Here is a 27,927-nt window from a genome sequence, read left to right on the forward strand (position 1 = left end):
TGGTTAATATTTTCAAAACAAGATGAACTAAGATTACAAGAACAAGATTATCAAGATCTATTGCTCTAACTTATCAAAGTAGGATATAAAACAAATATACAAGGCCTTTATTTCAAAAGTATAGAGGGAATTATTCATCCTCGGTGGTACTGGCAAAATCACTATTTTTCCCTTGGGGCTTCGGGAAAAAATAGTAGTGCCAGTCCAACCTTGGATGAGTAATTCCCGCTATACTTACTCAAAGCCTGGTATATTTGTATGGTATTGCCCAGATAATACAATAATTTTGCACCAAGTGGGAATTCAATATTACACTAAACAAAAATTGTAGTTAGCTGTCTTGTAGCTTGCATAAGTTGATAATAGATATAACACAGTTCTTGTACAGCACATATTACATTATGATATAAACTTCTTATGCACTTCTAAAAGACCTGGATATTATTAGCCTGGCTTTCACCCCACAGCCTTTTACAGTGCAGAAACATTAATTTCAACAAATAAATTTGTGACAGGCTCCCATTTACCTCATCAGGGTTGAGTGCAGCACAGTATGGATGAGCTTCTTGCCAAAGAAACTGATCCATGGCTGGGATTCTTAGGAAGAGTTTCTTAGGACAGAAACTGGGCTAGTTCGTCAATGGGAGAGGATATCCTAGTTCAACAGCTAAGCACATAATATAGTTCAGTTTGTATAGATAGTTTGGTTCAATGAGTAATTGTGGTAAAGGCTAGGTTGTAGTACGAAGCATCATCACTTGTAGAAGATGACATCATAGTTTAATAGATCATTGTGGTAAGCCTAGGATGTAGAACGCTGTATCATCACTTGTATAAGATGACATCACAGTTTAATAGATCATTGTGGTAAGCCTAGGTTGTAGAACGCTGTATCATCACTTGTATAAGATGACATCACAGTTTAATAGATCATTGTGGTAAAGCCTAGGTTGTACTACGAAGCATCATCACTTGTATAAGATGACATCATAGTTTAATAGATCATTGTGGTAAGCCTAGGTCGTAGAACGTTGTATCATCACTTGTATTAGATGACATCATAGTTTAATAGATCATTGTGGTAAGCCTAGGTCGTAGAATGTTGTATCATCACTATATAAGATTAGATATTCTCATAGTTCAATAGGTCTCTGTGGTAAGCATAGGTTGTAGTACGCTGTCTTGTCCCAGAAATCAATGCCTTTCCAACCGCACCATCCCTGATGAAAAAATGAAAATATAAACACATGCTTTTTATTTCTTGACTATTTCATAATCATAGATTATCAAACACTTTCTAAATTTAATAAAATGAATTCAAAAAATCTATACTTGGAGCTAATATCATATCCTTGAACTTTGAGTGACAAAGAGTAGGAAAAATCATTGGAAATATTGATCAAGATTTGGGGGAAATCCATCAAAATAATGAAAAAAAAGTTATTAGAATTTCATTTTTTATTTGTGACATCATATGCCATTGTTAAAAAAATCAATGAAATGTCATTTTCTTAGAAAATGTAAAATGGTTTTTATTGTACCTTCAGTATATCAATAGACAAATTATTTCACACTCACTCCTGAAAAAAAAGACAAATTAGTCATCACGAACCATGAAACTTTTGAAATTTCTGCACTTTATATCACAAAACATATATGGCACAGCTGCTCGTACATGACGTCACATATCAAAAAACTTCAAATTCTAATAACTTTCTTCATATTTGATGGATTTTGGTCAAACCTTTTTCTTCTATTTTTTTACAACTAACTTTTCGTCTGGTGAACTTCCACTTTAACCCTTTCAACCCGAACTCATGTGATTAAAAAAGCAAGGGTCTAACATATCAGGTGATATGACATAATAATAATGACATAATTTCAGAGATATTCAGTCCATAACTTCAGTTTAGGTTTCATTTCTGAGGTTTTAGCAAAAAAAAAAATGACCAAATTAGACTACCCTACCAAGGAGGCTCGTGAGATAATACACGGCGAGTTGATACGGACTATGCGAAAGCTATTGTTGAATTTTACTTCCATCAAAGCAGCGAGTTTGAGACAAAATTTATGATTATCATAAGTAAGGGAAGGTAAACAACATCAGCTGGATCAAGCCCGGTACCAGCGGAGTAAGGTGCCGCTAACATGTCTGGGCTCGAATCATGAGAATAGGAGATGATTTATTTCAAATGTCATGTATTCCTTCATTTTGCCGATAATCTTTATATCTCTAAATAATGCAGGGTGAGGGTCACGACCGTCCAAATTAATTCAGGGTTCAGAGGATTAAAGGGGAATCCAGCCTTGGCCATAGAATGTTGTGTCGGGAAGGAGAAAAATGAATTAAACAGAATGGTGAAAGTTTGAAAGAAATCGGACAAGCAATAAGAAAGTTATAGCTGCTTTAAAATTGAGATCACTAATACCATGTAGATTTCAAATTGGCAACTGGGTAAGTATATTATGACAAGGGGCAAGGACAACTTTCCCATAGGCCATGTACTTTATTATCAGGAATTTGTGGTTTTCTCCTGTAAGTACCCATTCCCCTGGGGTAGTAATCTAAATATAACCCAGGTAGTAGTTGTTTAATGTCCTCATGAGAGAAAAATATAATTCAAAATAAAACTTTTGGGGAAAATGACATTTTAGCCAGAATATGTATTGGAGTACATGGAAGAGTAGTCCTTGCCTTACATCACTATGACATCACATGAGCGGCCAATTTGAAGCCTCCATGGGTATAGTGATTACCAATATTTACAACTTTTAAAAATTCATAACTTTCTTGTTATTTGTCCAATATTGTTCAAACTTTCACCTATCAACTTGTCTGATTTTTCTTTTTCTTATAAAAACAAGTTTTTATTCGGGTTGGATTCCCCTTTAAACCAGAGTTAAGAATAATGGTTTATACCTTGTCTTGTATGGTCTTGATATCCTCACCACCCGTATAATGAGGATCTAAAATGAGAAACTTGAGATCTCCAGTCTTCTCGCTGAAATCCACTCCTAAAATAGTGTGGGCAAGAACTCCACCTCCTGAAGGAAAATGAGATTGAAGAATTAAAATGAACAACATACTAATAATAGATGATGTTTGAAGATTTGCATGGTTGGATGAACAATCGTGGAATAGCTTTCCACTCCTTCTGGTTTACAGTCCGTTTCAGGACTACATTCAATTTCAGAAGATACTCTACCTCCTAACTTCCACATTCTCGCCTCTCCATTGCAATTCCACCTCTATTCACTTTTATCTCAGTCCTTCCCAGGACTTTGTACATGATGTACCATAAACTTCTTATTTAAATGATAATAACAATAATAACAACAATAATGGAGTGGAGCGTTGTGGCCCAGTGGATTAGTCTCCGGACTCTGAAACAGAGGGTCGTGGGTTCGAATCCCAACCATGGCGTAATTTCCTTCAGCAAGAAATTGATCCACAATGTGCTGCACTCAACCCAGGTGAGGTAAATGGGTACCTGGCAGGAATTTATTCCTTGAAACGCAGCACGCATAACACTGCACTGCTAAAGCCAGGGTAATTATGCTGCATATACTGTAGAGCGCTTAGAGACTTCTGACAAAGTAAGTGTTAGGCGCTATATAAGCAAGTATAATTATTATAATGATCATCATTATTACTATTACTATCGTTATGATTATTATTGTATTGACAACAACATTTAAAGGGTGATTCATAAGGATGTTTCATGCCATGTGGGTGGCATTTAATATCCTGTTGTATTCTTACTATTAAACAGAAAGAAGAAAAAAAATTAATTGTTGAATCTAAGGTCCCCATTTTGTGTTCTTCGATGACATGCATAAAATAAATGATAAAGCAAAATTTTGGTAAATAGTGAAAATCTCTGATAAATACAAATTTTGATTTTCCAGGCACTGAAGAACACATATAAATATTGGCAAACACATACTAACACTATAAATAGGTTTGGTCAGCAGAAATACCTCTGATGTACTGTATTGCTTATTTGCTGTGATATTTATGATTGTAACCAAATTTTTCTGTCTTTTTTTATCAAGGGGGAACCTGAAAAATTGCATTTTTATGTGAAATTCTATAAATCAATTCTTTGTTCTTCTTGAATTCCACATTCTTCTTGGAATTTTCTGTTTTCCATATTGTGGAAAACTGGGGATTTTAGTTGAATTGCATGTTTGATTATATTTCAATTAGAGTTTATCATACCTATCATTACTGGAGTGCCTTGAGTCTGGAAGTGAGCTGCTAATTCCCTTCCTTTCATAGCCATCTCCTCACCGTTTGGAACAAACATTATCTTAGATGTGATCTGTTACATTCAACATAAGTTTTAAAGAGAAAGGACCTGTATATCATCACTGAAGAATATCACTTGATGTGTCTGATGATCTATTGAATGCATCATTAAAATTATTCTAAATTTACTTTAAAAATGGCTGTAGTTTATGGAATTTTAATTGTGGGCAATTCCATGGAAAATGTTCACTTTAGAGAAAAAATGAAGTTTCAGATTTCACTCAAGCAGTCAAATTTTCTTAAAAAGTAATCTATAAAGTCTCAATTTCCAATAGAAAAATCGCAATATTGATAAAATTTTGTAGTTTTTTCCATCATCAAAAAAATAGAATAGTATATTGCAAAATGTAAAAAATGTGGCTATTTTTAAACAATTCATCTTTCCTGTCTCTACTAAAAGCAAACAAGGTCCCAGAGGTCTCTTTTAACTTTTGAATAGTTGATTAATGTTTAAATCAACAGAAAATAATCGTTAAATTTTACGCCATTCATCAATTTTACAGAAATCTGTCTTCAGATTTGTGTGATTTCTTTACCATTATCAGTGTCATGTCCGTTACGTTTTTCACTTAAAGTTTTCACAGCTTACAGGAAATTTGTCTAAAGGTACTGCAGATTCAGATTCTATGTTAGAATTAAACCCCCTACCATGTGTAGCAATCATTTTTCCTTACCACTTCTCATTTTCATAAAAATGGCGTAACGGACATGACAATTCGCGTAACGGACATGACGCCTTATATATGGCAAATGGCAGCATTTACAAAAACAAAATATTAGGCTCAGTGTCACAGACTGAGGTTAGTCTCAATTGTTTGAGGATAGCTGAATGTAATATTTCCTAGAATCTGCATGTCATTCAAGCTATTTTTAGAACTTGGTGAATGAAGAAAGTTCAGCTCTTGTTCTGGTAGATTTTTCTGAGAATTAACGGTATGCCACATAATACTAGGATAAGATGCAGCTAGATCTGGCAACATACTCAGATCACAATCTGCATCATTCGTGTTTGAACAAACATTTGATTATCTTAGGTTCTTGCACTGACAGTTTGGAGCATGATAAAACTCCAACTTGTGAATTCATGATCATTGATGATATTACTTCAAAGTATCTGACTTTCACCAACCTCTACATGTACTTCTTCAGTGATGGCATGGGAATTGGGCTCACATTTAAAAGCAAGTTTGTATTCGGATATCTGTGTTTCATGATGTAGCTCTATGAATACATGAATCTACAGTGGTACTTCTTTGCAGTATCACAAAGCAAAGGGGCCATGGAAAGAATGTGGCGCGATCAATAAATTATGTCATCATAGTATTTTGGTCAGCCATAATCACGATTTGAATGATGTATCTTCAATTGTACACAAGCAGCGCGGACAATACAACAAAATTAGATACAGCCACATTTGTCAGCAAGCAAGATTGTAAGATTTACATGTAGAACATTCAAGATTTGATGAAAGGATGATTATACTCAGGATGATACTGTAGTTATTTTGAATGAAAAAAAATCTCAGAAGCTATTTACAAACATTCCGATTACCTTTCAACTCGTACATAATCGATAATGAAAGACCGCTTTCCAGGTACTGCTATTAAATTTTAATACCATTTTTTGTAATCTTAAAACTGACATTAATACTAGTATATGTTCTTTATCATACAATACACTCCATAATATGTTCTTCTTGGATTTATACAGGTCTGGTAAATTTTGTTTTCTTGTCACAAAAAATGAGATTTGGTCTTCTCAGTGTGTCGTAGTGGTATGATAAACATTGTATTCAATATAGAATTATCACTTAGGCTATAGCTATTAATTTAATGATACCTGCTAATAATATCTACATATTTTTCTTTAGAGTGTTAGTAAAGGTTCTTTGCTGTTACATAATTACATTTATTATTCATATTTCTTTCATTTTGAAACTAAGAAGTGCTATTTAAGTTCACTTCGTAAGGGTGTCATGTCCGTTACGCTAGTATATTATCAAATATTAGGGCATGAATAAAAAATAATCTTTTCTATCAACTTTTTCTCCTTTAATTAGGTGTGGTGGATGGTAGTAACTGGAAAATACTCATTAACTGCTGTTAATTGGTGTAAAATAAATTTTTCTAAATATTTTTTGTTTTATAAAAATTGTACAAAAAGACCCCCTCTCAAATTGCAAAATAATAGGAGATATTACAGATTACCAGTTATGATATGTGTCTCTAACCTCTAGCCTTAACATGTAAACAATTAGACTTGTACCATACATGTATCTTGTAATAAAATAATTATATTCGCTTACAAAAAGTGGACGAAACTGTCATGTCCGTTACGCTTCGTGTGTCATGTCCGTTACGCTACATTTTGAGCTTGGAATACAGAATGCACTGTAAAACTGTTGTTAAACACCATTTTATGGATAGAGCATGATCTTAAGGTTAAATTAACACCAACGTCAGGTGCATGCAATCTAAGAATTCACAGGAATTTTGATAAGCAATAGGAGGTAAAAATGCTTCGTCCATTTCGTGTCATGTCCGTTACGCTCACAAAAAGTGCAATTTCTCTGCAACTGTTGAACAAAACGATTTGAAATTTTATGTGCATGTAACTGATACTTAAATGTGTCTGATAAGCTTAGTAACATTTATCAAAAGACTGCTATTTCTACTGTATAAACCTTTGAATTACAAAAATTTGTCTGAACGTCATGTCCGTTACACTGGAATTGACCATATGTGATTCACGGGATGCATGGGAGAACTGCCTGCAAGTGACATCACAAAAATAAAATCCATAACTCTCTATAATTTTCATTGCCGAATCTCCATTTATATATTTCATCTGTTTTCTTCTTTTATTAAAGGTAAATTCCAGTTGTGGTAATGATATCAAAACGAGTTCGTACAGAATCCAATAAAATGACCACCAAAGTGTCTGCTTGTATAAATAAAAAAATATGTGCCAAAGAATTCTGGAAGAAATTGTGTAATTGCTGAGGAATTAGCAAATAAGCACAGGATTCGGGTCAAGCGTCGGGCCGACATTCAGAGCAATAATAATACACTGTCCCATGTGCGTTTATCTGTGTTGGTGATCTTCAGTGTGAACATTTTTATATATGATATACGGACAATTAAGCCTGGTTTTACAGACTTTCTCATGAAATCAGTGTTACTGCAACTACTGGTATTTCTCTTTAAAATGAACCCTTCTTTAGCTCCAAAAAATAAAAAATAAAGCCACAATGCTACAATAAAGGGATACCAGAGGCCATTTCATACTAGCTATTCAAAAATTATGCATGACTTGACAAACAACTTGGGAGTGTTTCATCAACACTTTTGTCTGACAACTTCTCGGATCTGAAAACTTTCCTTGATTTTGATTGGCTGGGAAGCACTGTTACTACAGTAGTTGACGGACAAAACGGGATGTGTCCGAAAAAAAAACTTCTGATAAGTCCTTTCATGAAATGCTCCTGCGATGCCACTTTCTTGCGCTAAAGGAGATACCCTGAATTGTCTGTTTTGAATTAATGGAAGGGCATTTTAATCAAAATGTAATGAAATGGAAGAAAATAAATGTTTATTTGAATAATCGAATTCTTGAATATATTGAATTACTGCAGTAATAATGAGAATTTTTACCCCTAGGAGTTGATTCAAGACTGTGCTGACTTCTATTGATCCAATCCATTGCCTTGATCCAACAAACTTGGCTTGCTTGTCACCAACATCAACTAGTGCTTGCTGAATCTCCTTATGACTTGGGATGGAGCAATCCACATATCCCTATAAATGAGATACAAGCATATGTGTATTTTAAAACTTTTTCCTCATTTCTGCAAGAATGATGATATAAATAACTTTTAAACTACAATGTTTTACAATCCATTTTTTTTTTCATAAACTTGTGTCCCTTCCTACCAATCTCCATCCTTCAATCTTTCTGTCCTTCATCTTTAATACTTCTCATTTCTTCTTTTTCAACCCTACCTCTCTTCCTCCTCCTTTTTCCTTTGTTGTCTTTCTTCCTCTTCTCCTCCTCCACCTCTTCCTCCTTGTTCTTTTTCCCCCTTATCCTCCTTCTCCTTCTCACTCTTTCCCATTTTCATTCAGCAGGGAATAATTTTGCTTTACAAAGTTGAATAGCATTTTTGGTCATAAGAGAAAAGCTGTCAACTTTGGAATGTGCAGTCCTATGCAAAAAAAGAATATGCTACACAAAAGGCTTTATGCATAGCAGTCTTTCAAAATGTGGAGCAAATTGCGATGCAATACCAGGAAAATGATTCCCTGTTCAGTCATTTTCACACTTTCTCTGAATTACACTTATACAAAAGATTAGATAATAGACCCAAGTGATTACCTGTAACTTGAACCACGAGCAGAGTGTTTGTAATGACCTGTATGCACATCCCCATTGATCGTCATTAAACCTATCTTGCATGTAATGATGATAGGTATAATTGCCTTGCACGAGAGATTGCTTCCCTCCTGATACTGTCACAGAGATCATAAAAAAGGAGAAGAAAAAATTAAAGTCATGAGGGTTTTAGCTTTTATGGAGATTGGATCATCAAAGGGGAATCAAACCTTGGTCATAAAATGTGTGAGAGGGGGTGAAAATCCAAAAAACAGAACGGTGAAAGTTTAAAAGAAATCAGACAAGAGATATAAAAGAAAAATATGGTGAAGAAATTTAGATCCATTAGGCTATGTAGATTTCAAATTGGGAACTGGGTTAAGTAAATTATGACAAGGGGCAAGGACAACTTTTCCATAGGCCATATACTTAAAACCCCCCCCCCCCAACAAGTGGAATGCCTCTGGCCGTCTCACCTGCATCACACGATTCAACATAGCAGCAGTGCTGACTTTGAAAACTACTATAACTCGCACAAGATGTTCAGTGATACTTGGTTACTCTTATTTCCACCTTTTATGAACTAGACCAATACACTTTACAGAGATAGGATGGTAATTCAACAAATACCCCCAATGTGGCCAAAGTTCATTGACCTCACATGACCTTTGACCTTGATCATGTGACCTGAAACTTGCACAGGATATTCAATGATTCTTGATTACTCTCATGTCCAGGTTTCAAAAGTCAGATCAATAAACTTGCAAAGTTATGATGGTAATTCAACAGATACCCCCATTATGGCCAAAGTTCATTGACCTTTGATCTTGGTCATGTGACCTAAATTGCTCACAGGATGTTCAGTGATACTTGATTACTCTTATGTCCAAGTTTTATGAACTAGACCAACATACTTTTAAAGTTATGATGGTAATTCAACAAATACCCCCAATTCGGCCAAAGTTCATTGACCCTTAATGACCTTTGACCTTGATCATGTGACCTGAAATTGCATAGGATGTTAAGTGATACTTGATTACTATTATGTCCAAGTTTCATGAATCAGATCCATAAACTTTTAAAGTTTTTATTGTAATTCAACAGATACCCCCAAATCGACCAAAGTTCATTGACCCTATAACTCTTGACCTTGGTCATGTGACGTGAAACTCATGCAGGATGTTTGGTGATACTTGATTAACCTTATGTCCAAGTTTAATGAACTAGGTCCATATACTTTCTAAGTTATGATGACATTTCAAAAACTTAACCTGAGGTTAAGATTTTGATGTTGATTCCCCCAACATGGTCTAAGTTCATTGACCCTAAATGACCTTTGACCTTGGTCATGTGACTGAAACTCTGATAGGATGTTCAGTAATACTTGATTAACCTTATGGCCAAGTTTCATGAACTAGGTCCATATACTTTCTAAGTTATGATGTCATTTCAAAAAACTTAACCTCAGGTTAAGATTTGATGTTGACGCCGCCGCCGTCGGAAAAGCGGCGCCTATAGTCTCACTCTGCTATGCAGGTGAGACAAAAAAATGACATTTCAACCATTTTATATGTTGGAGTATATAAAGAGAAGCCCTTGCCTTACATATACATCACTATGACGTCATCAGCGTGGCTACTTTGAAGTATCAATTGGTATAGTGATTACCAATTTCTGCAACTTAAAAATTTGTATTTCTTTCTTATTGTTTGTTCGATACAGTTCACACTTTCAGTATCTATCTGAGTTTTCTTTTCCCTCTACAAACAACTTTTTAGTTGGGTTGGGTTCACCTTAAACTGCTAACCCTATACTTTGTTTAAAGCACTGGAAAGACTGAAATAGATACTTCTTTGAAGAACAGCAAATTCTAGTGTAGCACCTAGGGAAATTCTGTGCCAAACAAGCTCAGCCTCATGCAAATAGCAGACCAGGGAAAATGAGGCAAGGACTTTACTATATTAAAACCAATGGGTGGAATTTCCTGTGGCACTCATACATAATGTTTATTGGTCATTTATTCCATTCTACTCTAGATGAATGACAAGCAACAAGTGAGTGTCAATTTCCTGTGAACATGTTTCTATCATCAATTCTTTCTACTGCAAATATGAGGTTTCAATAGTAGAGGACAATATTTCTTACATTCATATCTACAATAAATCTCCAGAATAAACAATCATTTTCAGAACCAATGCACCCTGACTGTTTATGTTGCGACTGGAATCAAATTGCATATGGACAATACTATAGTGTCAAAGGGTCGGAGGTTCAAGCACCGAGTCATGTCTCTCAGATGGTCAGAGGTTCAAGCCCCGAGTCATGTCTCTCAGATGATCGGAGGTCCAAGCCCTGGGTCATGTCTCTCGCGGATGGTCGGAGGTTCAAGCCCCCGAGTCATGTCTCTCAGATGGTTGGAGGTTCAAGCCCCCGAGTCATGTCTCTCAGATGGTTGGAGGTTCAAGCCCCCGAGTCATGTCTCTCAGATGGTCGGAGGTTCAAGCCCCGAGTCATGTCTCTCAGATGGTTGGAGGTTCAAGCCCCGAGTCATGTCTCTCAGATGGTTGGAGGTTCAAGCCCCGGGTCATGTCTCTCAGATGGTCGGAGGTTCAAGCCCCGAGTCATGTCTCTCGGATGGTCGGAGGTTAAAGCCCCTGAGTCATGTCTCTCAGATGGTCGGAGGTTGAAGCCCCCGAGTCATGTCTCTCAGATGGTAACATCAAGGGTCAGCCAGATTATGTGTTAAATTACAGATGAGTGTTGGCGTTTCCGCATGACTCTCAAGTAATACTTAACTCTTTGTGACCCCCCCTCCCCATCTTCCAGGGGGTCCTGCATAACATACCTTCCTCCACTTTGATATACAGACCACATGTTGTTAATCAAGACTTCCTAACTTCAGATGATGACCAAGCAGTCACACTACCAAAGAGAAATTCAAAGTTTCTGTAAAATCACAGTGAGACCCTCTGGGCAATTCCACAGGTTGGTGGACATGAGCTTAAAAATTCAATTTCAGTATTTTCTTGAATTTTTTAATACTTTAAGTCCTTCATACATGATAGTTTCAGGAACAAGAAATAAAAAGTTTATTTTCATATGTATACTTTGGAAAAAAATGGTCAAAAGTTGTGTCTTCCATTGTGTACCAAAATACAAGAAAAATAGTGAAAAATGAAATATGCCTTATTACCCCTTTGTTATTGCAACAACATACCACTTTATATATTTCTGAAGTTTAGAAGAGTCAAATTACTTAAAATACACAACCGCTTTTCAAGTAAATTTGTAGTACTCATTCAAAAATGAATATTACAACCTGCTCAGGTGATGTAACGTGAGTAACCGAAAAAACTGACTTTGTTTTCTGAGAGAAAAATTCTTCACAATTAATTGGTGGGATTTTAAATTCTCTTCCTTCAAACAATCTTTGACACAGTGATGACTATCAAAATCATTAAAAAGTACAATTTTTTTATAAAAATGATGAAGAAAAACTGTAACGTGAGTAACTTTGTAACGTGAGTAACCATCATGTAACGTGAGTAACCATCATGTAATGTGAGTAACCAGTAAAAATTATTCAGTTCGGTAACATTTTCTGTGGGATGTCAAGTTTTAAGTCTCATGGTGAGTTGTGAAGTTATTTTTGATTAATTAAAAGCAAAATGAGGGTACATCATTTTGATGCAACTCTTTGTTCATCAAAATATTAGTGGTCATACAATCACACAAAAAATTGAGAAGTATTCTCAATGCGAGAGTGCATTAGTAAGAATTGGTTTTGATTAACCAAACTTTAAAGAGTGTTCGAACAACACATTGAATGCCCTTACATGTACTGTACCTGTAACCCTATCTAGGCCGGGGTATTTTGGGAGTTGATATGGCCCGGGGGGTTGGGGGGAGGGGGGGGCTCCCAGGCCCCCTTGAGATCTCGACCATTGGCCGCACGATCACGCCAAAAATTTGCGTGCAGGTTGTCTTGGACATAATCTACAATAATATACAGTAATTTATTTCATGCAAATTGGTATTAAGCGATTATGCTAATTTATGCATAATTAGTAAGCGAAATCATACTTTTCCCTCCTACTCCCTAATAAAGCTCCAATTGTTCAAATTTTTGGTATAAATCTCTTTTTGATGTTCCTAGCAATGAATTTTACTCACATTATTGAATTTTTAATGACATGTGTGTTGTTGACCATACATGGACAAAATGTAACGTGAGTAACCGTAACGTGAGTAACCATATTATCTGCACCCCAAGTAAAAACCATGTGGTCTTTATTTTTTTAATTATATACAAAGTTTGTCTCCCTAATATACTTCTTTGAAATGGATATAATCAACTTTCATAAAAGCCTTGTATGAGGAGACTTTTCACTTATGTCGACTTTTCATTTTATGCATGTCCAAATCATGTAACGTGAGTAACCGACACATTCCAAAGATTTGCCAGGAGCATAATAGAATTTCCCAAGTTTTGTTTTTATACGAAGGATAGTCAGAATGTGTACTTTGTTGTGATAAGGAGATGTTTAGTTCCTATCAATAATAATGGAGTTACAGCTCCAAGTATGAGTCAAGGTGTCTCCAAATGTAACGTGAGTAACCATGGAATAGCCCCTCTACAGAATTCAGCCACTAATCATGACTTACCTCCAGAGGGCAGTAGACCAATATGTGTGTTCATGAGATAGACATGTTTCATCTTCTCCTCGGGAAACAAGTATGAATTCAATCTTCTAAGGAGTGGTCTATCCTGAGGAAGGATGAATTGCTGATGAAGCGATTGCCTTGTCGATTCTAAATGGAAAACAAAAGCAACATATATACTTCAAGAAGATACACTTAAGGTAAAAAAAATCAATTTTTTTTTAATGACGTATTTACAATAAAAGGGAAGCTGCTCTCACATGACTTCACACAAAATCAAAAGAACAAATTTTAATAACTTTTTTAATCTAATGGCTTTTCCTCACACCTTCCCCAATATTTTCTATTTTACAACGCCTACTTAGCTCGTTGTACGCGATCAAATGGGAGGCTGAATGTCACACATTCGTACCGTTGCACACAAGACGTACCATCCAAAATGTACCATTGCACGGCTTTAGGAGGTGACGTCACAATGCGATTTCATTGAATAAGGTAACAATGCGCGTACAGCCCGCTGGCTAAATGCGCAATGCTGTCCAAGATCATGTGCGCTTGTGGGCCCGGCTTGTGGGATTTTGCTTTTTGCTTTCAATATTTTTGCTCCCTTTTCATAGATTACTGGAGGGAAAAACTCTTGTGTTTTTTCATATTTTCGCTAGATTCCGAGGCGTTGTACAACACAAATAGCGAATATTCTTATTCGTGCAATGGTGTGAGATTTCGCATTCGGTGAAAGAAAGAAACGCTCTATTCAACTCGGCTAACGCCTCGTTGAATAGAGCATCTTTCTTTCACCTCATGCGAAATCTCGCACCATCGCACTCATGCCTATTCGCTATTTGTATATTATTTTTTCTTCATTTTTTACAATAATCTTTTTGCCAGGGTTAACTTTCCATTTGAGTAATTGTACATGTACTGCTGACACAAGGGAAAATGTTCCAGTCTTGGATGACCCTTTGGCTAAACAAATAATTCCTGACATCAAAGCTCATGTGTTGTTTATCATATTGGCCTCATTTTTGCTTTGTCTATTAACATCTCACCCACTGGCATAAATTCAAGCTGTGAACATATTGTTCGGGGGAAATGAACCACTGTTTCATCCCCCCATCCCCACTTGAATAGTATGACGTCATGTAATTACTCCAATGATCTTACCTAAATCTTGATCACTGACTCCAGAAGGATATACAACAGTCAATAAATGATGTAGTCCCATCGGTTTGAAATGGTGCGCTTCAGGTTTGCATATATCATGTTTCTATAATGCATAAAAAATGAGGAGATTCGGCTTTCATTTTTTGAAGAAATATACTTTATTCTTAAAATATGGGTTATTCAAATGCATACAAAGAACAAACAATATTTTTTTCTTATACAGATAATATCCACCATCGTATCTATATGAATTTCACAAATATATTGCATTTGTCTATTCAACAGTGAATGTGAATTTGTTGTGGAATAGCTGTTCCTTCACTCAACATGAATTCTAGAGCTTGTAGAAAATGGGAATTTCCGTAGCTTTTATCTGTTATTGTAAATTTGATATTATAACAAGTTTTATGAAACGGGCCCCAGATTTGCAACTGTACCCAAGTATCCCAAAACACATCCATAGGACTACATTACTCACTTCAAAATGTCTTGCTATGCATATCTCCATAGCGCGTAGTTGCCTGCAGACTCCTTCAATGAAGAGAGAGGATAGGTGGGAGAGAGGTGATGATGCGGGTGCCATGACAACCACATCTAGAGGCAGGTTCATAGCAAGATGGTGCATCTCAGCGGGGTCTAACAAGAAACATGATAAGAGGGTGAAAGTCAATGTAAAAACCTCAAACTCGCTCAGATATTGAAATAATAGGTAATAATATAGGATTTTGTATAGCGCACGTATCTACCTTGTTAGATGCTCAAGGTGCTCCTATTTTATTCCAGCTTAGCTAGTCTACCATTTCTGGTGCTCACAGCTCTTTAAAGGTCAAGTGCACCCCAGGGAGACGTTGATTTTAATAAATCAAACTAGTATAACGCTGAAAATTTCATCAAAATTGGATGTAAAACAAGAAAGTTATGGCATTCTAAAAAGTTTCACTTATTTTTTACAAAACAGAGATATTCACAACACAGTGACATACAAATGAGTCAGTCGATGATGTCCATCACTCACTATTTCTTTTGTTTTTTATGTTTTGAATTATACAATATTTATTTTTTTTTTTAATTTGACAATGGGACCAACTTGACTGAACCATATAGAATTAAACAATGCCAATTCCACTTGTTCAGGGAGGAATCAATTGTTGTTTCACTCGACAATGAGGAGAAAATTAGAATATGTCATTTTCCATATAAAAGAAATAGTAAGTGGATGATGTCATCAGTCTCCTCATATGCATACCGACCAGGATGTGCATATAACTATTTTGTGAAATTAAGTGAAACTTTAAAATGTCAAACTTTTTTATTTTACATCCGATTTTGAGGAAATTTTCAGTGTTATGCTTGTTGGATTTTTCTCTTTTATTCAAATCAACATTTTCCTGGGGTGGACTTGTCCTTTAAGAAATATCTTCCTGCCAGTAGTACCCATTAACCTTTATAATACCTGGGTTGAGTGCAGCACAATACAGTACCAACAGTTACATTAATATAGCACTTAATATATTAAATTTCTAGGCGCTTTACATCACATTTATTATTACCCCTGTAATCAGATCCTAGCATGCCTACACCAAATGTATACACTTTCTCCACTCCCTGGGGAGCACCATATTCCACATGGTGATAGATGCAGTATCAGATGAAATGTCATTTTTTTTATCATACACATACTACAAGGGGGAACATATATCTCACACAACTCATAATGTTTGATCATTAAAATCAAGAGCAAAATTTTGAAACAATTTATAAAGACAGCTTGGGAGAAAAATTTCTTTGTATTGTCATAAACAGGAGAAAAAGAGATTTATTATAAGAGATGTGGTACTTACAATCATTGTAGAAAACAACAGGGATGTGTGCGTCTTCTTCTTTTGTTTGTGCAGAGCCTGTCTTGAAAAGAATCTTCACATCAAGAACCTGTTCACACACACATAATTTAAACAAATCTTAACATATTTCAAACGAATAAGTATAGTACAATAGTTATACTTTGAATATTTTAAGAACAGATTCAAATAAACAAACTAAGAATATGTCCTGCTTTATACAAGGAATCTGCTCATTAAAGGGAAGTTCACCCTGACCAAAAGTTTGTTGCAAAAATAGCAAAAAAAAAGATTTAAAAAAATATTGGTGAAGGTTTGAGAAATATCCAACAAAGATTAAGTAATTAGAATTTTAGATTTTGTATTTGTGACATATATCATATACAAGCAGCTGCCCCATATGTTATGTTGTGTCAAATGCATAAATTTCATTTATTTTAATGGTTCATGATGACTATTTTCTCTTTCAGGAGTGGATGTGAAATCATTTGTCTATTGATATACTGAAGTTGAAACCTCAACTGGGTCAAGTGCAGCACAATGTGGATAAATTTCTTTCTGAAGGAAATTACGCCATGGCTGGGATTCGAACCCACGATCTTCTGTTTCTAGTCCGGAGACCAATCCACTGAGCCACAATGCTCCACTGGTTTTATTCACACAAAACAATATAAACTGATCTTCATGTATTAAACTTTGCACAAAATGAATATATATCATTCACATTTCGTTACTATACCTGACCATCTAGTTTAGTTTTTTTCTTCTTCTTTCCACCAGCCACTCCAAACCCATCATCTTCTTCATCATCCTGAAGATGCTGTAGAACGTCTTGGATACGGTTGCTAGGAGATAACGGTCCCATGACATTGGAAGATGAGGATGATGATGATGAGTTGGGTAGACCACCGATTAGAATACTTGTCTGCTGGATGTGGTAGAGGGCTGATGGAGACTGAAGCTGGTTCTTGAGAAAGTTATACTGAAGAAGAAATACATTGGGTAACTCTGCCAAAAGAAATAGGAGGGAAATCGGAAGATGGCCATGGGGTTGATTGTGAAAGAAACTATCTTAGATCAATTGGGAATTATTGTTATGATAGATAATGCACACAAAAATTGGTGTTTGCAAACACTGATTAATTCTTGTGTGCATTATAACAATATTATGCAACATTTGTATAGCGCTTTAATAATACAAATGTTTCTAAGCGCTGCATACTATTACCCAGGCGTTAGCACCACTACCATGATCGGACGCTCAAGCATTCAAGGAATTCCTTCCTACCAGGTACCCATTTATTACACCTGGGTAGACAGTGGCAAATGTAGAGAAACGCCTTGCAAAAAAAAGGATGTGCTACGGTGGGATTTGAACCCGGACCTTGTGGTTCAAAGACTGGAGACTTATCCATTGAGCCACACCACCTCCTCATTATAACAGTCTTACATGATGTTGTGTCTCTGGAACATCGGTAATGTCTATTAAATTCCTAGCTCAACAGATGATCTTCAGGGAGTCACACTCACCGGACTTATTCTTGTATGAGCACTTCATGCTGAGTTCCGATCTAATTCTGAAAATCAAGACACTCTGCTCCCAGCTTGTACAATCTGATACGACTCTCAGATCACATGACGTACGCTGACCACTCTCAAGCTCGTACAAAACTGCCTTCTCCTCTAATTTCTCTTCCTCTTCGTTTGTGAACAAAAGCACCACTCTGCCAGATGGGAAGAGTTTCTGGGGTATCAAGAAGGAGAGATTGAAATAGCAATGGGAGAAATGGGTTTTAGATTTCAAGCATTCATGCTTTCTGAGCAATCAGGTAAAAATCACCACCATTTTATTTTCTTGATAGATATCTTTCTATAACGTAAATTTGTATGGAATGGTCCCCTGTGATTGCATGCTTGCCTTGGCTGTGCAGGGCTGAACAGTAAAAAGATGGTTGGGATAAACTTGGCAAAAATATCTGACATGTACTATTGATTGAGTGCATGTCTGCTTTGACTAATTTGACTACCCCCCCAAAAAAAAAAAAAAAAAACAAGAACAAAAGGTTCTTTTCACAATCCTGGGTTAAAAATATTACAACCCATTTATGATTTCCCTTAGAATCTGATAACATGTTTTTAATGATTTACACTGCATAACGTACGCTGATGATAACATGTCTGCAATGATTTTATTAGTAGACAGGTAAGTAAAAAAAAAAAAAAACAGTTCTTTTCACAATTCTGGGTTCAGAAAATTACAATCCACTTCCTATAGAATCTAATAACATGTTTTTAATAATTTCTTTTCATAGCGGTCAGATAATAAAAGCCTTCAATGGGTCACTGATTCACATAGACCCCATGTTATGTTCACTAAAAAACAATACCATGTGAAAAGAATATACAATTTGGAGCCAGCTATCTGAGGAACAAGTTAAACAATGCAAAGAAACCAGGCTTTATTTATTAGGCATTGATTCCAGGCTATGTTCAAAAGCAACTCTTAGAATCAAACACAACTTGATTTTCTACCACTTTCCAACGTTCTATCCCTGTATTCTTAGAATTTACCTGACATCAAAATAATACCTATGACTTTGTTTATAATTATCTGACTGTGGATGAGGCTTGATTACCTTTAGATATGTTCCCTTCATTATTATATTCTATTCATTATTTTTGTCTTAAAGTTCAGTTTAGGTAACATGACTAGATCTACAATTGGTTTGTTAGTGAACCCAACCAGATAATGCATTCCTTCATGCTGAGTATTGAATGTAAACAGCATAACGTCTAATCAGCCAAGAGCAACAAACTTTTATCACCTGACTTGACAATTAAATAACTAAAACACAGCAAACCTTGAACACTTTTAAATGCTTATTTTCTGGTGGAGTTCACAAACTTTTTAGCACCACTGTAGATCTAAAATGATGTGTTAACTTTGGTTTTTACAGACTTTCTCATGAAACCTGTATTTCCTGCAACTTCTTTCATTTATCTTAAAAGGGAATCTCTTTCTGCACTTTCTACTCTTTCTGTCAAAAATGAAAATTCCAAAGCCTCACCTTGGCAATTTCTCCTGAGATCATTTCTGTAACATAGCTTGAAAGAGGAGTTCCAGAAGATTGTGGAAGAAACAAACCACAAACATTTACTCCTGATAAAGAAAAAAAAAGACAAATTATTTCTGCATTACACTTGAAAGACAAAAGAACATTAATCATAAATTAAAATTCTCTGATAATTAAATTGATGCCAAAGTATTGAATGATGGGTGAAAATAATTCAAAGAATTCTAACAACACCATATTTTTTTCAGGCTTGGAACTTTCTCTACATTCTCATAAAAATGTTGTGCTGACATCTGACGAGTTTTCAGAAATTACATGGATAAATTGACAAATGAAAGAAGGATTGAATGATAAATTTACTACTCACCTGCTGGAAGGTATGAGTTGATGATGATGGCTTCTTCAGACAGATCTCTCCCTTCTCCGAGCTGAGAACAGCTCAAAATTTTCTCTTTTTCTCCATCACATGACGAACCAATCAAAACTAACGTCTTGGCAAAGTTGAAACTCTGTATTTGCTATAAAAGAATTTGAAATAAAAGCCTTAAGTGTAAATAAGGTTGCATTTATTGTCCAAAAAATAAATAGTAAAAATAATTGTAGAACAAATAATAATGGAAAAATACTTGTGTAGAGACTGATTTTGTACTTACATTTCTTTCCACTCTTATTCAGGAATAATCCTTTTATTCTAATAGAACATCCCTCATTTATATTCACCCTTTTTCATCCTAATTTCCTATTCTTTATGTACAGTTCTCTCCTATACATTATCTGCAGTATACTCCTCACACATGGTTCTTTTGTATTAAATCACTCCACCATCCTTCATACAGCTTTCTTCACTCCTCTCTTACTCTCCCTCTCCTTCCACCTCTCTCCTTCTGATTGGTTATAATTTTAAGTTGATGCACTCAAGCTTAGATAATAACTTGCATATAGTTTGAATAGTCAATATATATCTTTTGTTTGTATATTTTAATATTTAGTTATACTTTGTGATATTAATTGCATTTATATGAATATTAATGTGCCTTAATTAATTTGCATGGAATGTTACCAAGAATGCAACAAGGCTTTGATTCCTTTAAAACTGGGAGTTTGCCAGTAAGTTCTCAACATGATAACTTGTCTGCTGGGCTGCCACTGTTGAAGAGTACAAGGAATGTGAAATTGTTAAAACCCCGTACTACACTAGCACTAAACCAAGGCTATACATGTATCTGTAAAAATTTGACTTCATTCACTGAGGTGACACAGACCTACATGTACTCTGTGATGATGTACAGAAGTTGACAGAACAGAAATAATAGCAAGCATATGCAATAATTGTCTTTTAATTCAAAAGCAAAAATTTTATGTAAATTGTGAATTGTTATACTTAAAAATTACATTTTAATTTTCATCTATCATTTGATAAAAGCCCTCAAAAAAAAGATCTAGAATGAGATTTACGGATAGTTTCCCAATTGATTTTTTTTTTAAATGGCACACAGATACACACTAAAGGCTTAAAGGGATGCTCCAGGCTGAAGATATTAGCTGCCATTTTTTCCTCTCCGGCAGACATTTAAAAAACAAGGAATAAATCATCGGTAACATATATTTTTGATATTTTCTTGCAATATAAATTATCAAAAGAAAGATTAACGAAAATAGTTGGTCGTCGTTTAAGATATATCATTCAGAATTTTTTTAAAAATTAAAATCTAGACAAAACCGGGTCGCTGAATTGAGAGAAATGATTACACATGCAGGCTCACACTAACACACTACCATCGGTGAATGGGGATAGTAAAGTGTCAGAATTTTTTTGGTAGATCTAAATCCCCAGAAACGACTGTTATTCCTGTCTACATATATCATGTAGCAACTTTTAACAGCAACTTTCATTTAATATTCATGTTATATTTACAGAATTGTTTGCCACATATGTAGCTCAAAATTCTCCGCACTCGCATTTTGAAATTTTCATAATTTTGTTCCCATGCCATGGTCACTTTTTAAAGTGTGTGAACAAAAAGAGGTTAGCCGTTAGGCCTAGATTAGGCAGGACAACAAGAATTTCAAAATGTGTTTGTTGTCCCCAAGAATGATATCAAAAAATTTCTTAATATCTAATTTGTCATGTGAAACCACTTAAAACTTACGTAAAATTCATTTAAACTGCAAAAAACAGCAATTTCATAGCACCAACATGGGTCGAAAAAGTCATAGACATCGCGGGTCCCTGTTAATGCACTGTCCTTACTATCGATAGTTTAAACGATCACGATGTGCTCGCTAAATGCGCGCGCCCGTCGGCGTCTGCTAGCCGTCCTCTGCTGTGACTCTCAAATAGCCCCGCATGTGCGATTTTTAGTCAGATCGTCCCATATGCTATTTTTCATGTTAGTACATAGATGCGTGCGCGTTTTTTGCGGACGCAAATCATGTACCTATCTCCGTCGTCTGCTACGGCTCTCTATATCAGTCCCAACTTGTGAAATGTGTTTTCTGGTGTATTTTCATTTGGTCTACATGCAATTTGCCCACTTGTCATTTGGTCTAATGCCAAATGGGCTAAACCCATTTGGTCTACTAAATTGCCATTTGGTCTACACTTGGTCTAATTCTCATTTAGTGAAATGTCCAGTTGGTCTAATTTCAGCATAACCTACATAATTGTATATTTTTTTACTTTGTCAAATACTGGTACATAAAATTGGCTTTATATCATGCAGTTCCACATTGTAAATATGTATATTCATTTGGTTCACATGCAATTTCCACGCCGAATGGGCTAAACCCATTTGGTCTACACTTGGTCTAATTCTCATTTTGTGAAATGTCCAGTTGGTCTAATTTCAGCACAACCTAGGCTACTTAATTATATTTTTAACTTATATACATATATTTTAGTCTTTATACATATACCAAATGGGCTTTACCCATTTGGTTTAAAAAAATTCTAATTGCCATTTGGTCTACACTTTGTCTAATTTACATTTGGTCTACACTACACTTGATCTAATTTTGAGTCCAGTCCAGGGTCTAATTTCAACATGACCTACATCATTATGATTTTATACTTTGTGAAATATATATTTTTTTCTTTATATAATTTCATTTCACCTTATAGTTTTAGCATTGGTTTCCAAATAAATAATACTTGAACAGTGGCATAATCATGATAATGGAGCCAAAAGTTTTGAAAGGTGTATCGGGTAAATTTATAAAGTTGTAAGCAGAAGCAAACAACAAAAAAATGTTGAAGCGGGGGGGGGGGGGGGGGGGGGGGGGGGTGTAATTAATTTCCTTTTATTTTCCAATGCCAGATCAATCTTTGTTTTTGCTTGCTAAATTTTTTAAAAATTATATGTTCTGTTCTCTCTACAATTTTTACTAATGATCCTTTTTTTACTTATTTTTTTTCAGACACATTCGCACCCGAACCGACTCTACAAGGGAAGAGAAGGAATTATTGAACCCCTTGAGAATATACAGGTCAAGGGCTGTAATAGTATACAGGGGCACTTCCTGGGAGTTTAATTTCATTTTAATTATGTGTTTTCAGGATTTTTTTTTAGGATATCTAACATTGCAGTGAAAATTATTGCCCCTGCTGATAGTTTTTTCAGCTGTGCATGCCCCTCCTTAATTTCAGTGAATAAGGTGTGGCACTGCCCTCTATGATTCATTTTGAATTTTAATGGGCTCCAAAATGCAGTAATTTATAAATGATAGCATAATCTTATTTTGATAAAGCATTTTACTTAACGGGGGGGGTGAATTTGACTACTAAACCAGCCCCCCCCCCCATGTCAAGGATTACATTTTTGGAAAAAAAAACATATATAAAATAGATATAGTTATTGCATATCAGAATATTATTTTTTCTTGATGTTTTCTCAATAACTCTAAGCTGTTATTGATGAATTCTTTCTTGAAACAAAAATAAGCAATTTATCCAAACATGTCAGTTTCATTTTGTAGACATATGCATTGAATTTACCAATTCAGAATATAAGGTATGCAATCTTTCATAAATGTTGATTTTTATCACTGGTGGATCTGGGGGAGGGCACATCTAGCTCAACCCCCCCCCCCCCTTTGAGAGCTACTGTCAAGATGTAATGAAAATATGCAATTTTCATCGAAGAATGCCCCCCCCCCCCCCCCCGTAAGGCCCTTTTTTGCTTGACAAATTTTCATCCTGAAAATGTGCCCCCCCAGGATAAATCCTGGATCCACCACCCCTAGTTTTGATTAAGTTTACATGTATTTTCATTTTGAAAAAAAAAATTCCTAGAGATTTATAAACAGCATGATTTACACTGAGCATTTGATACACTTTGTGCAGAAGAAATATTATCTTGAGAAATTTGGTTATTAAGTTATGGAAGATATCTTTTGGAAATGAAATTACTTTATTGCAGTTATGTCTTACATTGTATTGTCATTTTACTTGATAGAAATTCATTACTTTTTATAACCATGACAGTGATATAAATTCATATTTGCTAAATTGTAATAATCATTTTGATGTTCCTTCATCTTCATGAAAGTATGAATTCTAGTCATCTGCTTCAGTCTGCCCAATGAAATGGTTACAAAGGGCCTAAGCATCCCTTGTCATTTTTCAATAATTAGTTAAGTCAGTAGTCAAGTAAGGGGTCAGACAGTTTGGCTGTATTATATTTGTTTAATTGTCTTACTAGTGTCAATTTACTAAACTTTTTCTGCTTGTGATTGAACCACCAAATTGCCAGATAGTACCATTTTGTTGGGCAGACATTAATATTGACTAGAGGACTTACTTTCCAAACCAACCTAAAGATAATATGATACTTCATGGTAAGGTTATCAACAAAAAATTGAGGGGGATGGAATCGTCCCCTCCCCACCTCAAATTTAGGGGGATACTCCCCCCCCCCCACTTCCGCCGCCTATGATTCCTGGTGCTTGGAGATCTGTGAAAGGCATGCTATAACATCCACTTAAGTTCCATTTCCTTTCATGTTTTTTCCTCTTCTTAGTGAGCATCTCCAAGTGTTCATATTTTTTTCAGTGTCCTTTTTTAAATTTATCAAACTCAGTTTTATTACCTGATAAAATTCTATCCCAAGAATTGAACACTTTGATCAAATTTGGAAGTTCAAGTTAATGTTAAAGGAGAATGAAACCATTGGAACAAGATAGCTTGTGTGAAAACAGAAAAATCAAAGAAAGAGATCAACAAAAGTTTGAGAAATTAATCGGACAAATAATGAGAAAGTTATAAGCATTTGAATATTGCGATCACTATTGCTATGGAGATAGCAAATTGGCAAAGCGACAAAGATGTGTGATGTCACTTGTGAACAACTCTCCCCATTACTTTAGTATATATTTTACTTGAATTGCCTCTTTTATCACATCTATCCATAGATCATGTGTTCTTTCTACACGAGGGCATGTAATACATATTTTTTAAGAATACATCATGGATAAACTTTGTATCATCATAAGAAAAAGCAAAAAGAGATATTTTGAGGGTATTTTATAGTCCACCAAAGGGAAAGTTGTTCATCAGTGACATCACACATCCTTGTCGCATTGCCAATGGGAGGATATCCATAGCATTAGTGATTGCAATATTCAAATGCTCATATCTTTCTCATTATTTGTCTGATTTTTCTCAAACTTTCTTTATTCTTATTCTTTGATTTTTCTGTTTCTACACAAGCCTATTTGTTCCAAAGGTTTCATTCCCCTTTAAATAAACTGACAATATATAACTGAAAATATATAATAAAAGGCAAAATAATAATTATGAGAAAAATAATAAAGAAAAACAGTTACTCAAATCAAATTCACTCAAAACCATACACTAATGTACTCTCCTCAAAAATCAGTTCTCACTTTGAGGTATTGATCATTCATTCAGTCAATAAAATAATAAAAACAGACAGGAGGTCCTCCTCAAAATAAACACAAACACAGTGTCTCACATACACACTACACATTAAGAGTAAAATCAGTTTGTATCTTTCGTGGGATTTGTTTTTATGTAAATCTGGATTCTTCTTGCTAGTAGGGCCTTAGGTCACTCTGACTTGAACTTAAAACTTCCAATCTCAAGAAGGCAAGATATCTCAGTAGATAGTCATTGTCAAGATGTTTAGGAGTTCAATCTGGTGGTGAGGTTATTCATGATGGCATCTGATATTCTGGCAGAAAGAATGAGAAATAAAAAAGTGCATAAATACAATTATTTATTTTTTCAATGCAAATTAAATTAACGAGTCATTCAAGATAGTGTGTATTTTTTAGAGGGGGGGGGGGGTGATGGCATGACAAGTTTTTAGTCCAAATTATTTTTATCTTCATTTTTTTTCCACTTTGTATTACCATTTATTCAAAAATTGCAATAAACATATTAATAAATGAGTTTTAATCTAGTTGGCAAAAGAAAAACCAGTGGCGCCGGCAGTGAAAAGAAAAGGCCAGTAAAAGGCAGTAAAGCACTGTGTCTGAGTGACTGATACCACGGCACTGACAGTGAGGTGAATGTTCATTTTCCAGTGCATGCACATTATTGCCCCATCATATTCACTCGTTTTCAGAAAATATTTAGTTATTCCCCTTATGACCATGATTATCTCCTTCATGTCATTACTCTGGTGTTTATTCATGATTTTAAATTCAGGAAATCAATTAGCAAACAAAGAAAACAAAGCATTTCTTGACTGTGATTCCGTGTGATTCAAGTTCTATTTCATTTCTGTGTATCACACATACGCACGTACGTGACGTAATCTTGATCTCTAATCTGCTAATTGTTATGTTAATTAATCATCCCGTGCGCGCGATTAAAATGGCTCGAAATTCGACCAAATTCAAGGGCAGCTCAGCTTGTAAACCTCACTGAGAAGGGCTTCCACAGCCCTTGCGATTCCCCGCGCTGCAATTTAACTGCAAGACACAGAAAGGAAATCAATTCAAGTTTCACAATCAACGGAAAATCCAGAACCCTTCGAAACCCATTTTGCAAGAAATACAACTAAATAAGGTAAGAATTGAGAGCAACTCACGACACTTTTGACTTACCGACACTTTCATGGTTATTTTTGGAAGATTTCATGGAATTTGGGGCACGAAAATGACTTCGGTAGCTCGCGAAAGTCCTATGCATTACGATGACATATTTTTCATCGCACGGGAGGACAATCACAAAGAGAAAATATCATATTCATCCGCGCTGACAGGGGCTTAATTTTGACGATATCGCATCGCTATGCGATTTCACCCATTGACAAGCGGACGAAACTTACGTACAAATTTTGAGCACTTCCGCGACAGCGCCATCTAGTGACTACGGCCGTGCCTACCTAGATCGAGATCCAACAAGTAAAGTTAGAGCGTCTACTTGGACCAAGTTAAGGCTCACTGTATTATTGTCCAATTTTTCTTAAAAATCAAACTTAAAAATTCCAAGACATACCTATGAATTTCAGGAAATCTGGGAATCAGTTTCGGGAAATCTGTTTTATTTCTGTGGAAACACACCATTTGCTATGGGTGGGACTGGTTACTCGATTGAGCTGAACAACACGTAGCGCATACATTATTTACATACGATTGTGTTCGATCATCATTGGAAAGCTGATTTTTTTTTTTCAAAAGACAAATCATCAAAAGCATTTCAACATCCTCTCAAATTTTCACATCAGATCAAGGTCTAAAAGGCTACAAAAATACCTTCAGAGCTCCAGAAAAGGCTTCTACCGAAGTCACATCCATCTCGCCAGCTGGTCACTATACTGTGGCGCGCGCGCGGCCGGCCGGGGGCCGGGGCGAGGGGTGGTGCATGCCACAGATGGGTGGTGAAGCTAGCTAGCCGGGTTTTTTTTTCCATACACTTCCTTTTTCTCTTTGTATTTTTCGCCACATGCACATAGTACAAAAACAATAATCATAATGATGATAATAATACTTTGATTTTTTAACTTATTCTGCGCCAAATTCACCCTGTTTATAATAGGCCTACATGAGGGAAATATAAGAGGAATTGAAATGATTATGCCTTGGGTGTTTTGTTTGAAGGAGTTAATAATTATAGGATGAATGGACAAATGATTCCCCCCCCCCCCCCGTTGTGGAAACTGGAGTAATTATGAGAGAATTGGAAGTGGAGGAACATAAGGACATTGAAGGAGTGTAGCTTTTAATTCAGGAAATTAATGAAATAAGGAACCGTGCACACAGAAGAAAGTGTTATAAATCATAACGCTTTGTTTCACAGGGTGTCAGTGTAATTGTAAGCTAGCTAGGCCTGGTATTTTTGTCACATTAATGACTATGACGCATAAATTGAAAGTTCAAAGAAGAGGGAAAAGTGAAAAAAAATGAAGAAAGGGAAGAAAGAGGAACAAATAAAGGAGAACAACATGGAAAAAGGAGGAAGGGAGGAGTCCTATATAAGCACTATAGCGTACCTACGGGGGGCCAGTCTGACCCCGACGACCCACAACCCATGCAAAGG

The 27,927-nt window shown here is 35.6% G+C and overlaps 1 protein-coding gene across 2 annotated transcripts; it reads right to left on the reverse strand.

Moving 5' to 3' along the window:
- On the reverse strand, positions 1-27,226 carry LOC121409869 (ufm1-specific protease 2-like). 2 transcript variants are annotated; one of them, XM_041601674.1, is made up of 14 exons: positions 27,144-27,226; positions 19,789-19,939; positions 19,416-19,507; positions 17,878-18,091; positions 17,087-17,355; positions 16,351-16,438; positions 14,988-15,145; positions 14,510-14,612; positions 13,349-13,495; positions 8,687-8,814; positions 7,966-8,109; positions 4,223-4,325; positions 2,921-3,045; positions 1-1,220 (listed from the first exon to the last, which is right to left on the reverse strand). In XM_041601674.1, exons 1-14 carry the CDS (start codon positions 27,183-27,185, stop codon positions 1,134-1,136), a joined length of 1,851 nt encoding a protein of 616 aa, XP_041457608.1. In that variant the 5' UTR covers positions 27,186-27,226; the 3' UTR covers positions 1-1,133. The 2 variants fall into 2 exon arrangements, with proteins under 2 accessions (XP_041457608.1, XP_041457607.1); XM_041601673.1 differs by having other exon boundaries at positions 8,687-8,820.
- Between the last annotated feature and the right edge of the window lie 701 nt (positions 27,227-27,927).

Source organism: Lytechinus variegatus, chromosome 1 (assembly GCF_018143015.1).
Source record: "Lytechinus variegatus isolate NC3 chromosome 1, Lvar_3.0, whole genome shotgun sequence".
Lineage (NCBI taxonomy): Eukaryota > Metazoa > Echinodermata > Echinoidea > Temnopleuroida > Toxopneustidae > Lytechinus > Lytechinus variegatus.